General features: G+C 42.6%; 1 protein-coding gene across 1 annotated transcript; it reads right to left on the bottom strand.

Moving 5' to 3' along the window:
* Nucleotides 1-5: 5 nt before the first annotated feature.
* Nucleotides 6-8105, bottom strand: C2H11orf16 (chromosome 2 C11orf16 homolog). The gene is given in 6 exon segments (XM_061612771.1): nucleotides 6-147; nucleotides 149-236; nucleotides 2427-3110; nucleotides 3858-4086; nucleotides 7006-7162; nucleotides 7987-8105. Coding segments are annotated over 6 exon segments (1419 nt in total).
* Between the last annotated feature and the right edge of the window lie 5031 nt (nucleotides 8106-13136).

Below are 13136 nucleotides of genomic sequence, written 5' to 3' on the forward strand. Positions count from 1 at the left end.
TGGAGTTAAAAACAAGCACACACTTTGAACTGTGATTTTACTGTGTCATTACTGTCCTCCTGAGGATGATTTGACATCTTTGTGAGTCGAGACTCCTTCATGGTAAGTTGCCTTCGAGGAGGCTGCTTAATGGTTTCAAACATGGCACTGGTTGATCAGTGCAGCTGGGGACTTGCCTGTATAAGGAACTGCTTTGCTTTGAGCTCTTTCATCTCTGCAGCTGCTGCAGTTGGTTCCTATACACAGTAGTACAACACTTAATTTGTACGTAGTCACACAAAGAATAACACTTAAGTTGTAACTAGTCAGAACAAGGTATGAAACAGGAAGCAAAGAACTGAAAATCCCAAAATCCCGTAGACTGCTCGGAAACTTAAATTGGTACAAAGAGCTGCAGCCAGAATGTTAACTGGTGCTGGACTTAGAGAACGTACAACCCCTCTACTGTACCAGCTCCACTGGCTGCCAATTTGTTTCCGGGCACAATTCAAAGTGCTGATTTTGACCTATAAAGCCCTATACGGCTTAGGTCCAGGCTATCTGTTAGATCGTATCTCCCCTTATGAACCTGCTCGGCCTTTGAGATCATCTGGTGAGACTCTTCTCTCTATTCCATCTTCTTCGCAAGTTTTTCTTGCGCAGACACAGCATAGGGCCTTCTCAGTGGCTGCCCCTAGATTATGGAACTCTCTCCCCAATGAGGTTCGTACGGCTCCCTCGTTATCGTCTTTTCGTACCCAGTTGAAGACTGTTTTGTTTAGACGGGCTTTTAATTAATAATGTTTATCATTTTTTAATTATTTAGGATTTAATGTACTTTTAACTGTTTAATTGTGTTCTTGTTTTGATTCTTGTTTTGATGGTTTTTTAGTCTATTTATGTTTTAACTGTAAGCCGCCCTGAGTCTTTTGAGAAAGGGCGGGGTATAAATATTTTAAATAATAATAAATAATAATAATAATAATAATAATAACTTATTCCCTTGCCATCATTTCTTCTGTTAAGACCATTGGCTGCAATAAGGGTTTGGCTGATGATTGGACTCAATATATATTTTTTTCTTCCTGCAATAGGTTAAAAATATTCTAATACCAGGAAAGCAGGATGGTGGGGATTCCAGTCTCTATATAATGGACAGCATAAGCAATGTACTTAATTGGTCATCAACAGTAGATATGACATTTTGCCAACAGTTGTAGAATGGCTTGTTTGACTGCATGCTACCAGCGATATTGAGTGTTTGCCAGTCATGCTTATGACACTTGATAATAATGCATTTTGGATGGATGGAATCCTAAAAAGGTAAGAGCTGCAGTCAGTAGCACACTTATTTTAAAAAAATTGGCAGAATGGTGGGCATGGTATACTAAAGAAGAGATGCTCATCACCAATGTCAAAATGGGGAAAACACTGTATGATATCTCCCCCCCCAGCAGAGTATATGTTATAAAACATATACTTGCTAACTTACAACTAGATGCTGCTTTATATATTTAAATTCCATCAAGCTATTTTGACACATTTCTGCAGTCAAGTGTGAAAACTATTGCCAGCTGTTCACTCTGGTGTGTGTACTGTTAGGGTGGTAGACCTACCTTCATTTCTGCAGTGAGCAGTTTCTGCCTGGTGCTATTGAAAAGCCTGGTCTATGATTTAGCTTGAAGGTCCTCCCTCTGCTACAGCGCCTGCAACTAGTACATTGGAAGCCATATTTGATCTGACCCTATACAACAGATGTGGGGAGCCTTTGGTCCTCCAAATGTTGCTAAAGTACAACTCCTATCATCCCTGGCCATGTTCCATGCTTGCTGGGGCTGATGGGACGTGTAGTTCAGCAACATCTGTAGGATCAAAGGTTCCCCACACCTGCTATACAGTACTATTGAGAAAAGGGTTCTATCCAGTCCCTTTAAGTTTCAGGGAAAGAAACAGAAGCACAGTCTTGGCAAATGGGGGTAGGTATAGGTTGCTGTTTTAGTCATCACAATTCTTTGCACTTCTTCTGCTGAAGTAGATTCCTACAATTGAGGTGGCATACTTTGTATTTGGGTTTGCTAATGAGGTGAAACTGCGAAGAAGTTCCATTCAACTAAAGCAAGCTGGGAGATGAGTGGCTTTATAATGTAGTGCTACATCATTTTCCCAAAAACATAGAACTAGATTGGAAATGGAACTGCCATTGGTGAAGGATGGAGGACTGTTCTTCCACCCTGTGACTGTGCTGTAATACTACTGGTATGTGGAATTAAGCCTTTTCTCACCTCCACAAACCCAACAGCAAAGGACAAAATAGATATTCCCAAGTACGTTGGTCTCTGTGACACTATTACCTATTTCTGTTCACCCCAACCAAGATGATAATACCAGGTAGTTCTTGGCACTCTTCTACCTTGCACTGAAGATCAATCAAGGAAAATGTTGTATACTGAAGCTCTTATAATGGGAGCTGGGATGGCTTCTCTTCCAGTATTTCCAATCAGGTCTTCTGATTTCTTGCAGCTTGGGCTTGTCAAAAAGACTAGAATCTGTGTTCACTGCATGATCTACCATTGTGTTCTTGGGCAGACCTGTTTCCCTAGCAGTTTTGGAACTGGAGGAGCATGAAGAAGAGTTGGAGGAGCATGAAGAAGAGGCTGCAGTTGATTCTTCCTTTGGAGGACCTTCCACTGCCAGCAATGCTGTTGTGGGTTTTCTGCTGAATTCTTCTTCTTTAACATCTCTGTGGGGTAATTCTGCTAAAGAGGGCACCCACCAGCAGCTGCTATATTTAGGGCAGCAGCAGGAAATGAACTGCGGATGTCCAAGCAATGAGCATGTGTGGTGAAAGCATCTTGAGTAAGGATGGATGAAAGCGCAATAGGGCCTGTGGAGCCTGCAGAGGCCACCTAAGGGGCATGTATATGTGGATGCTGGTATAGGCCTACATGAGCCAAAGAAGTAAGCTGGCCTTTGCAGTTGCCCTTCAAACTGTTTCCGGCTGCTAAGAGGCATGCAGATCATCTCCACAATCCTCTCCCACTGCATTGGTGGAATCCACAAGGCTACACCTAACGAGACTTTGGCTTTCTTGCCATTCCAAAAACTGACCGTAATTTCTTCATCTTCTTTCTCTGTTTTGAAGAGAGAAATAGAAACTATGCTGTAAGAGAGGCTCGCTCTCTCCCTCCATGTTATTTTATTCATTTATTAAATTTCCATCCTGCCCTTCCTCTCAAAGGAGCAAAGCTAATGTTAATGGTTTATCTTGATAACTGATTACCTAGCCACAAAAAAGTGGTCTTTATATTCCACTATATAAGTACACATGATAATTAAATACCTATTTGAGTTTTTTAAAATTCATTTTAAAATGCATTTCATGCCAGTGCTTATACACATTTCTATCACATGCATGACTTCATAGAAAAAAAAATACAAAGAAAATGAAAACCACAGGGGCAAACTGCACTTGTTTTCAGGGCTACATTACATGCACGAGCGTGAGAGAGTGTGTATTGACTAGAGAAGGTATGAATGCTTAGAGTATGTAGGCAGTTTGAACTTATTGGTTGGCCCTTATAACAATCATAAAGCCCTCCCCGCCCCCGGGCAATGTCTTGACTTTTTTTTAAAGTGCCAGATAAGTGTTTGACTGGATGAATATGCCAGGTATATTCTTAGAGAAATGGGTGCATATATTAATTAGCAGAAGGAAGATAGTGGGAGACTTGCCTACAGCAGGAAAAAATTACTGCCTGTTATAAGACAGGTACATTTATACGATCCCTGTTTAAAAGGGATAGTAGGCGTTCATTTTCAAGGTCAACTACTGAGTCTTATGGAGAATCGGCCACAAGGATGTTTTAGAATGGCTTTACCTCTCAGAGGATCCCTGGTCTCCATGCCTCGGATGACAGTGCCAGGGCCATATCTTTCCTGCTCTGGTTCCCAGGGTGCCAGGACTTTGTCACCTGGTAATATGGAGTGTGTCATTCCATGCACACGTTCATGAATGTCACTGCTGGCTGTTTTCTGCACACATGGTGCATCTTCCTCACCCCCAGCAAATGGCTTGGGAAACTGTACAAGGAAAGTTCTTTTCTTGCCCTGGTGCCAAAAACAAGAAGAATTAAAATGAAAAACTCATGTGATTTTGTTATGAAATAGTCACTTTTGTGATAGTTTAAGAAATTAAGGACAGCCAAAGGCCAGGAATTGAAGACCACTAGCTATGTTAGCATGATTTTTTTGCTGCTGGGAAAAATTGTAGGGTTGTTTTTTGCAAGTTTTTTAAAGTAGATCAGGGTGGTAAGATAAAAATAATTCAATAGAACTGTAGAAAATCATGTTATATAAAAGAGAGGCACCTTTGCTGTTTACTTGAAGTAAAAAATATACCAGAACATGGCATCCCTGAGAATTTGCAAAGGGTGAGTTTATAATCAAACGCAAAGTAGAAGCTACTACCAAAATCCAATAAGAGAACGGGAGGGAACCAGACTTCAGGGGTAGAGGATATGCTTTGCAATTGCATGCAGAAGGTCCTACGTTCAGTTCTTGGTGTTTCTTGTTAAAAAGGGTTAGCTAACAGGTGATATGAAAGACTTCTGACTGAGATCTCAGATGGCCACTGCCAGTCGAGATGAGAGTAAATAATACTAAGCTAAATGAACAATAGTCTGATCTGATATAAGATCATTTCCTCTGTTTCAACAGTTTGTAACAACTATCGGGACTCTAAAACACATGTAGGTTCACCTATCTACAAGGGCCTCCCCATTAATTTAAAAAGGGGGTCAATGTGGTGCACACATCAGATCATATGTGGGATTCTCTCAGAATGATTGCCAGTAAACTTGAAAAAATGCCCATCTGTGTCTCTGGACCCAGCAAGTATTTGCAGTGGTTGATAAAAATGGTAGTATCAAGAAACAAATTAATCAATGAATGGTCAACTTATTACTATAGAGAGTTAGTCTGTAACTTCTACTAACAGTGATTTATCTATAGCAGGAGTTCAATTTTCTAAGAGTCATGGTTGTGAAAAAGATTGAAGATGTGTAGATAGTGTTGGTTCAGATTTTGAATGTTTGTACGCTGCTGTATCCCTCTTTTTTCTTCTTCAAAGTTGTCCTTATCCAAGTCAGGTTATATACATGTGGTAAGCAGTTTCTCCAAGAGCAGGGGGCAGTTTGCGTGTCCCCTCCCGTCAGATCATCAGCAGTTCAGTTTCCTGCTCCTTCTCTCTTATGAAGTGTTAATTCACCTTACCACCAATGATCTGGCCAGTGAACTGGAGAGAATTCTGTGAAAACTCAAATACAGAATCACATTGTGAAAGCTAAAGACATCTGTACAAGTTGCACAATTCAATCTGATTTCCTTAGCCCAGAAACTGGGTTTTTCCCCGCCTTTGGGTGTTTTAGGGTGGAGTTCTGATTGCCCCACCTGAATTTCAAAATTAGAATGTCTATTTCACACATGACACTGCGTGTACTAGGCTAGCCATGTGTCCTAATTGACAGAGGTACTTTACATTCCTCTTTTGAAGGGTTGTCAGAGTACAACCCTCTGTTTACATGTGTGTCCTTGGTTAGAAGAGCTGTCTAGTCTAAGTCTGGTTTAAAGATAAAGAACCATCAGAAAGAAGAGCAGGAAGGGCCTTGCAGTTGTCCATCAAGAACAAGCACTTGGGCAGAAGTCTGAGCAGGCACACAGGTCACAGTCTGTTCCACTAAGGTGAGATGTATTATATTTCTCTTTACATTACAGTAGTTATTTCCAAATCAGCATCTATATATATGAATGATACGCACATTTTATGCAAATTTCCTTTTGCCATCTTTTTTAATACGACATATTTCATCTTCATTTTTTGGGCAGTATGTAAGTGGCCACTCTAGCCTGTAATGATGAGAACCAAGCACTACAAAACAAAAATATATTCTGGATTTTCTCCAGTCGCTCCCATTTCATACTGAATGCCAGGCATTTCAGATTTGTCACTCTTTCAGAGACTTTGGTAAACAAACAACTCTGCCTTTGGCATGCTCTTCAAAAAGAACATATTGTTTTTATTTTTAAAGTTTCAAGTGCTAACAGCTAATGAATTGAAGACTGGTTTTTCTGTGCCCAGAGGACTAAAATTGTCAAGTGTATATATATAAACATCCTAAGATATTTCCAGCAAGTATGATATTCATCAGTTTACTCACAATAACTGATGGAATACTGTCCCCAAACAGCATGAATCAACAGAGACACCTGACATTACCATGAAAGACAAGAAAACCTGTGCCATCAAGGTGAAGACAGATTTGGTATGAGTTGTCGTTTCTCAAGATCATACAAGGTGGGGCCCAGACAAGGTAAATACAGTCTATATATTTTTAAAAGATGGGAAATTAGTTGACAAATGTGGACAAATGCTGAGTGGTAATGTGATACAGTTTTCAAATCAACCTTCTAGCAACTTTGTGTAATAAGGAGTTCCCCATGATCCATCAGGATTCCCATTATTTATCAGGCAAAAGGATGGAAGGATGCCACTGATGAGCAGGATATCTAATATTAAATGGCTTGCTCTCCACCAAAATGAAGCAGATACCAACCTGAGCTGAATACAGTAATTGTGACTGACGCACACCCCTTGCACAGAATCTAATAGCTTCCCCGGAATCCATAATGATCATACCCCTCAAGGTTAGTAAGGGAATCAAGGAGCACTTATACTTTTGGTTCCACCTCTGCACACTCATTGGCTATTGTTATTATCTACAATTGAATAAGTCTGTACTATGATTGTCAAAGACTCTTGCCGCTGTCCCTATATTAGTTCAATAATCAACTGGATTTTCATAATAGTGCTAACAAATCCTAAGTCAGGGGTGACAACTCTTGGAAGTCAACAGATTCACTTGATGTGCTTTCCAAATGGCCCAGTTCATACCAATACATTTTGTAGAAGGGTTACTGAATGAATTAACATCTCATCTATGCATGCCAGAAAATAATATGGCAACTTGCCTCTATGTCCTTTATTATTGTGCCAGGATAATAATAACCATCAGTTTCTCTTCTTGCCAGAACAGGAAAGCCAGCAGTGTGCAAGGATCCCTCAAAGTTCTTTGATGTCTCACATGCTGTATAAGGAAAATGGAGACAGTGGCCAAGACTTAGGCACCTTTAAATAAAATAGAAAGTATTAATGCTTATTTTTTCTATACATGACAAGAGCTATCACATCTTCAAGAGCTTTATCCCTGATCCAGATACAAAGTTCCCCCTTTTCTGCATAAGCAATGCCGCACCCCATTTGAAAAATCCAGAAAAGTATCTACAGTACAAGATAACTTCTATTGCTGAACACTGACATGTCAAAGTGGAGTTCTTTCTTGAACTGGTCACTTGTAGTTTACCCATTCTGTCATGGATGACAGAGGACTCCAAGTGGGTAGTGTAGCTCCACCTACAGCCCAGAGACAGAAAACACCTCAGCAAACACTTTGCTCCCCCCCTTATGCTGAGGCTTAGTTCGTTTCCTGTCTCAGCTCAGAGTGCATCCTGTTCATGAGATTTCTCATTTACTGTTATTTCTATCGCTGTTTGACTTGCTTCTTACCGCAGTTATTTTTTCCTTTTATTTGCCCAACTTCTCCATTTACTTTCTCATTGTTACCTAAAAAAGGGGGGCTTTACTTCCCCCTAATGGGGACGTGCAACTGAAGGACCCTAGTGAATGTAGGTCGGACTTAGCCCTTAAAAGATTGCATGACACTAATGCACTGGCGATCAGAGTGTCTGTGTCTGCATCTGTCTTTGCCAATGCAACCCTATTGTGGGTGCAGGATCTATTAGACAATGCAATCCAAGAGCCGGTTAGACTAAGGAAAACTTTCCTGAAGGTTTCCAGATCCTTAATGTTCATTGTTGATGCTACTATGGGTTTCACCCAATTCTCATGCAGGGCCATGGTGGTAGTTGCTTGTAGGCACCTATGGCTTTCACACTGGGATGTTGATGCCTTGGGCAAATTTAGCTTCAGTCCCTTTCTCCAGTTCGAAGCTGTTTGGGGATGTGGCATTAAAGGAGGTCTTAGTGGAGCCTAAAGACAAGAAAAAGACCATGCCGTCACAACGGCGGGATGACAGGCACTTATATAGGTGCCCCCCTGTTTCCTTCCAGTCTCAATTTTTGTGCTTTCAGATCTAATGGGAGAGGACGCAATTTCAGAAGTTCCCATCCTCCATGGAACATATTGCAATTCCCTCAAAAAGCTCCACAGCCCTCGTTCTCCCGTAACTTTCCCAGTCAAGGACACCCAGGACGTCAGACTCAGCAATGTTTCTGACTCAGCTCGGCTGCTACCAGTGGGAGGAAGGTTAAGCAAGTTTTTCCACCAATGGAGAGATACCACTCAGGACAAATGGGTTCTATGTGTGGTCCAAGATGGTTACAAGATAGAATTGTTGCAGTATCCGCCATCCGGGTTCCTTCCTTCTCTGGTACCCAGTTCCACAGAGAAGTTCTTGACAGTGTCAAAAGAGATTCGCCACTTGCTAGACATCTCAGCAATAGAACAAGTGCCTTTAGAGGAGTGTTTCTCAGGTCTCTACTCAGTCTTCTTCTTAGTGGGGAAGAAGGATGGATCCTGGCACGCGGTACTCAACCTAAAGTTTTTAAATCAATTTGTGACCCCATACAAATTCCAAATGGAGACTCTCGTCAATCAGAGAGGCCCTTCAACCTCATGATTTCCTGGTCTCCATAGATCTCAGGGAGGCCTATCTGCATGTGCTGATATTCCCTGCGCATCACCAGCTCCTTCGATTTCATTTCAGTGGCCTCCACTATCTGTTCAAGGCACTGCTTTTCAGACTTTTGTCAGCCCCCAGGGTGTTTACCAAGATCATGGTGATGGTGGTGGCCAGCCTCAGGCTGCAAGGGCTACACGTTTATTCTCATCTGGACGATCTCCTTAAATGTTCCAATTCAGTTCATCAAGCTCGGGAGGACATCAAGATAGTGTTGGCTCACCTAAAAGACCACGGGTTCTTAGTAAATACTCAAAAGAGCCAACTCAACCCATAGCAGATGATTCAACACCTGGGGGCAACACTAGATACGATCAAACAACTCATCTCCCTCTGGTGAGAGGATTCAAAAGATTGTGAGCATGGCTGCAGCGATGTCCCACACTCGACTGGCAGATGTCATGGTCCTCGCCAAATTACTAGTCATGATGGCATCGGCTATAGGCATTGTACCTTGGGCATGGTTGCATTCTCGACTACTGCAGTGGCTTCTCCTCAGATTCCAGCAGGACATAGCACACTGCAAACACAGATGTGTTCACCTGACAGGCCAGGTGAAGGAATCATTACGATGGTGGGCGACTCCGTCCCATTTGCAGAGGAGAGTTCCATTATGAGACCCTCCCCAATCGATCATCACCACAGATGCAAACCTCAAAGAATGGGGGGCACATTATCAGGGTTACCGTGTTCAGGGGGTATGGATGTATGGGGAAACACGCGAGAGCATCAATTGGCTGTAATTGAGGGCTGCTCATCTGGCTCTTTGCCATTTCTCCAGCCTGCTGCAATACCCGGATGTGCTGATTATGGACCGACAACACGATGGTTTGGGCTTATTTAAACAAACAGGGAGACACACGCTCATTGAAGCTGCATGCAGAAGCGATGGTGATGCTGTCTTGGGCAGAACATCACATAACGTCCCTCACGGCAGAATACATTCAAGGCAATTTAAATGTAGCAGCAGATTGGTTAAGTCAGCAGCAGATGTTCCTAGGAGAATGGGCTCTCAACAAGGACATGTTTCACATGCTACAGGCAAAATTAGGCAGGTGCAAGGTAGATCTCTTCGCATCAGAGACAAACCATTAGTTATGCTGTTTCTTTTCTCATTTTCTGAGTCACAAGACTGAACAAGTGGACACCCTGGCAGCCCCCAGGCTAAAGAGGTTGCTGTATGCGTTTCCCACGACTCCGTTGTTATCCAGAGTCCTAAAGAAAATACTACTGGAAAAGGTCAAGGTGGTGCTGGTAGCCCCGTATTGGCTGAGATGCCCCTGGTTCTTGGACATCATACAGCTGACTCAGTCTCAGCTGTTCCATCTCCTGGTATGTCAGGACCTGCTTCACTAGGGACCTCTGTCTCACCCAGATCCACAGTGGATCGTCGGGCCACATGGAAATTGAATGCACATGATTGCTAAGATCAGGAGTGTCCTTGGCAGTGGTGGACACCATTTTGGCCGCTAGAAGGCCTTCTACCCTCCGCAGTTATCATAGCATGTGGAAGGGTTTTTCACAGTGGTGTGCCAACAGAAAAATAGATCCTGAAGCAGCTGTGCTGCCTGATGTGTTGCTTTTTCTACAAGAAGGCCTACAGATGGGTCTGTGCCCTGTCACATTGAAATGGCAGAAGTCAGCGTTGGCATCGATACTTTCAGTACCAGGTTCTATCTCCCTGGCTTTGCACCCTCTCGTTAAGTGGTTCCTTCAAGCCACCAGTCTAATCAGCCCACCGGTTATGCACTGTTTTCCTACATGGGGCCTACACCATGTTCTTTCTGCACTTCAAAAAGCGCCATTTGAGCCACTAGTATCCATCTCCTTAAGAATGCTCTCATTCAAGACAGCTTTCTTGTTGGCCCTCAGGACGGCACGTCGGGTATCCAATCTGCAAGCCTTATCGGTTCAAAAGCAGCTTTGCACATTTCACAATAACAGAGTAGTGCTGCGTACTAGACCTGACTTAATTCCTAAGGTCAACACCATCTTTCACAGAAATCAAGACATAGTCTTACCTTCTTTCTGTCCTAACCCTTCTCACCCAAGGGAGAAGGCATGGCACTCCTTAGATGGTAGACGAGCACTAGAAGTGTACATCAGAACCAAACCATTTAGGCAATCTGATTCCCTTTTTGTTTCATTTCATCCAGCCACTATGGGGGAAAAAGTGTCAAGTGCAACCATAGCTCAGTGGATTAAGGTATGCATATCTTTAGCCTATGAAGCTCTTCATATGCCGTCCCCTTTACGCATTACGGCACATTCCACTAGATCTGCAGCCACATTGGAGGCTTATTCCACAAATGTTCCCATATTAGATATTAGCAGAGCAGCGGCGTGGTTTATGCCTAGTATGTTCACAAAACACTATAAAATTGACCTTCTGGCCTCGGCAGAGGCCTCATTGGGCCGTAGGGTTCTACAACAGGTCTTATCTCCTTAGGCCCACCTTAGGTCTGCAGCTGTAGTATGTCCTGCTTGGAGACCTCTGTCATCCATGAGAGAAGGAACAGTTTGTTCTTACCATCAAAGGGGTTTCTTCATGGATGACAAGAGGTCTCCATGGCTCACCCATGCAGTAATTCGTATGGTGGATGGGACTGAGTCATTAAAGGTCAGGACTCCTTTCTGGTTCTTTGCTCTGGGTCACTTGACCTTGTGTTTAGCACCCTTTGTTCTCTGATTCTCAAGTTCATGTTGTGGTTATATGTTTCTTCCTTTCTGAGTTGTGCTTGAGGCTGATGTCTAGAGCTTTGCAAGAAAGGAACTGAGCCTCAGCATAAGGGGAGGAGCAAAGTGTTTGCTGAGACGTTTCCTGTCTCTGGGCTGTAGGTGGAGCTACACTACCTGCTTGGAGACCTCTTATCATCCATGAAGAAACACCATTTATGGTAAGAACAAACTGTTCCTTCCATCCCATGATAGTTTTGAACACCCGAAGACCTTTTTTATTACCTTGTTGTGGTGATGGGTCTGACAACACAGACAGGGTGTTCTGAAAAGGAATCCCTGCAGGCAAAGCTGGGATTAACTGTGAAGCTTCTATGCACAGGTTTAGCTTGCGCTGATATTGTACAGCAGTGGTTGTGGCATGGCAAAGAGAACCATGTGCAGTCAGCCATTCCTTTAGTAGTATTTCCCTGAGGAAAAAAAGCCCCCACACCCATAAGGCACATTAAGTATTTTGAAAGGGGAACACATTACTCAGATTTAACATAGCAATTATTGTTTTCATAGATCTGGGGATTTCTCCTGGAGGTAATCTGTAACAATTCAGAATCACGATCTAACCTTTATGTCCCACATTGCATGGGAATATACTTGAAAGTAATATCTACTGTAAAGATAAGGGATGAAATTATTTGACTGAGCTGACTTTTAAAAATGCACATTTGGGAGGAACAGTTTGGATTTACCAATGCAAATGCTGCTTGAGATAGGACGGCGGGGGGGGGGGTAAACTGATATTGCTAAATTGAAATAATTTTCTCTCATATACAAGTGTTGAAATTGGGAGGTGTAACTTTTTTTGGCCTAAGAGCCACTTTTCTCCTTAGCCACCCTGGAGAATGTCTGCCTGCCTGTGGTGGGTGTGGTCAAAAGTGGGTGTGGCCATTCCACACTCAAATATATACACACAGGCATGCAGATCAGCTAAAGATGGGGGTTATCACATTCCCTCTGCTCATCAGATGATTGATTAGATTATCAAGGAGGGGGCAATTAGCATCTCCATGAGGGTCCTCAGCTAGGTGGAACAGTTTAAACCTCTCCACCCACAACAGCTCTATGTCTACTTTTTGCTGCTGCTTCCAAAATCAGTAGGGTCTTGGCAGAAGAAAAGAGGAGGAAGGAAAATTTGCTTGGGAGTCAGATCAGAATTCCAGAATGAGGATTAGCCACTCCTGTGTTAAAAGTACAGAGGTTTCTCAAGATGATCCTCACGTATTCACATTGCTGATGGGACAACTGGGATATGGGTATAGCATTGTGTGACCTGCATGGTCAGTTCCCTGTTGTCAATTGCAGTGTGTCTTTGTTTCCTAGAAACATTTCCCTGCTTCTCTTTGTATGCTTCAGAACCCAACCAGAAACATAGGTCAATACTTATATAGGTTGTGCCCCCCAAAGTATCTCCTGATCCCAGGAAGAACCTCATGTAATGTTTCAGTAGTCTTAAGCAGTTTCAGAGACATTCCTTTCAAATAATACAATAATTTATGAAGAAGAAATATTTTGATTTAGTCTGTGTTCTCTTGTGCTTTATAATAGCTGGCTTCTTGAACAAGGGAATGATCATGCTTAGAATGACATGTGAAGAGAAAACTATTCTGCGGC

This window comes from Rhineura floridana, chromosome 2, assembly GCF_030035675.1.
Source record: "Rhineura floridana isolate rRhiFlo1 chromosome 2, rRhiFlo1.hap2, whole genome shotgun sequence".
In the NCBI taxonomy this organism is placed as follows: Eukaryota; Metazoa; Chordata; class Lepidosauria; order Squamata; family Rhineuridae; genus Rhineura; species Rhineura floridana.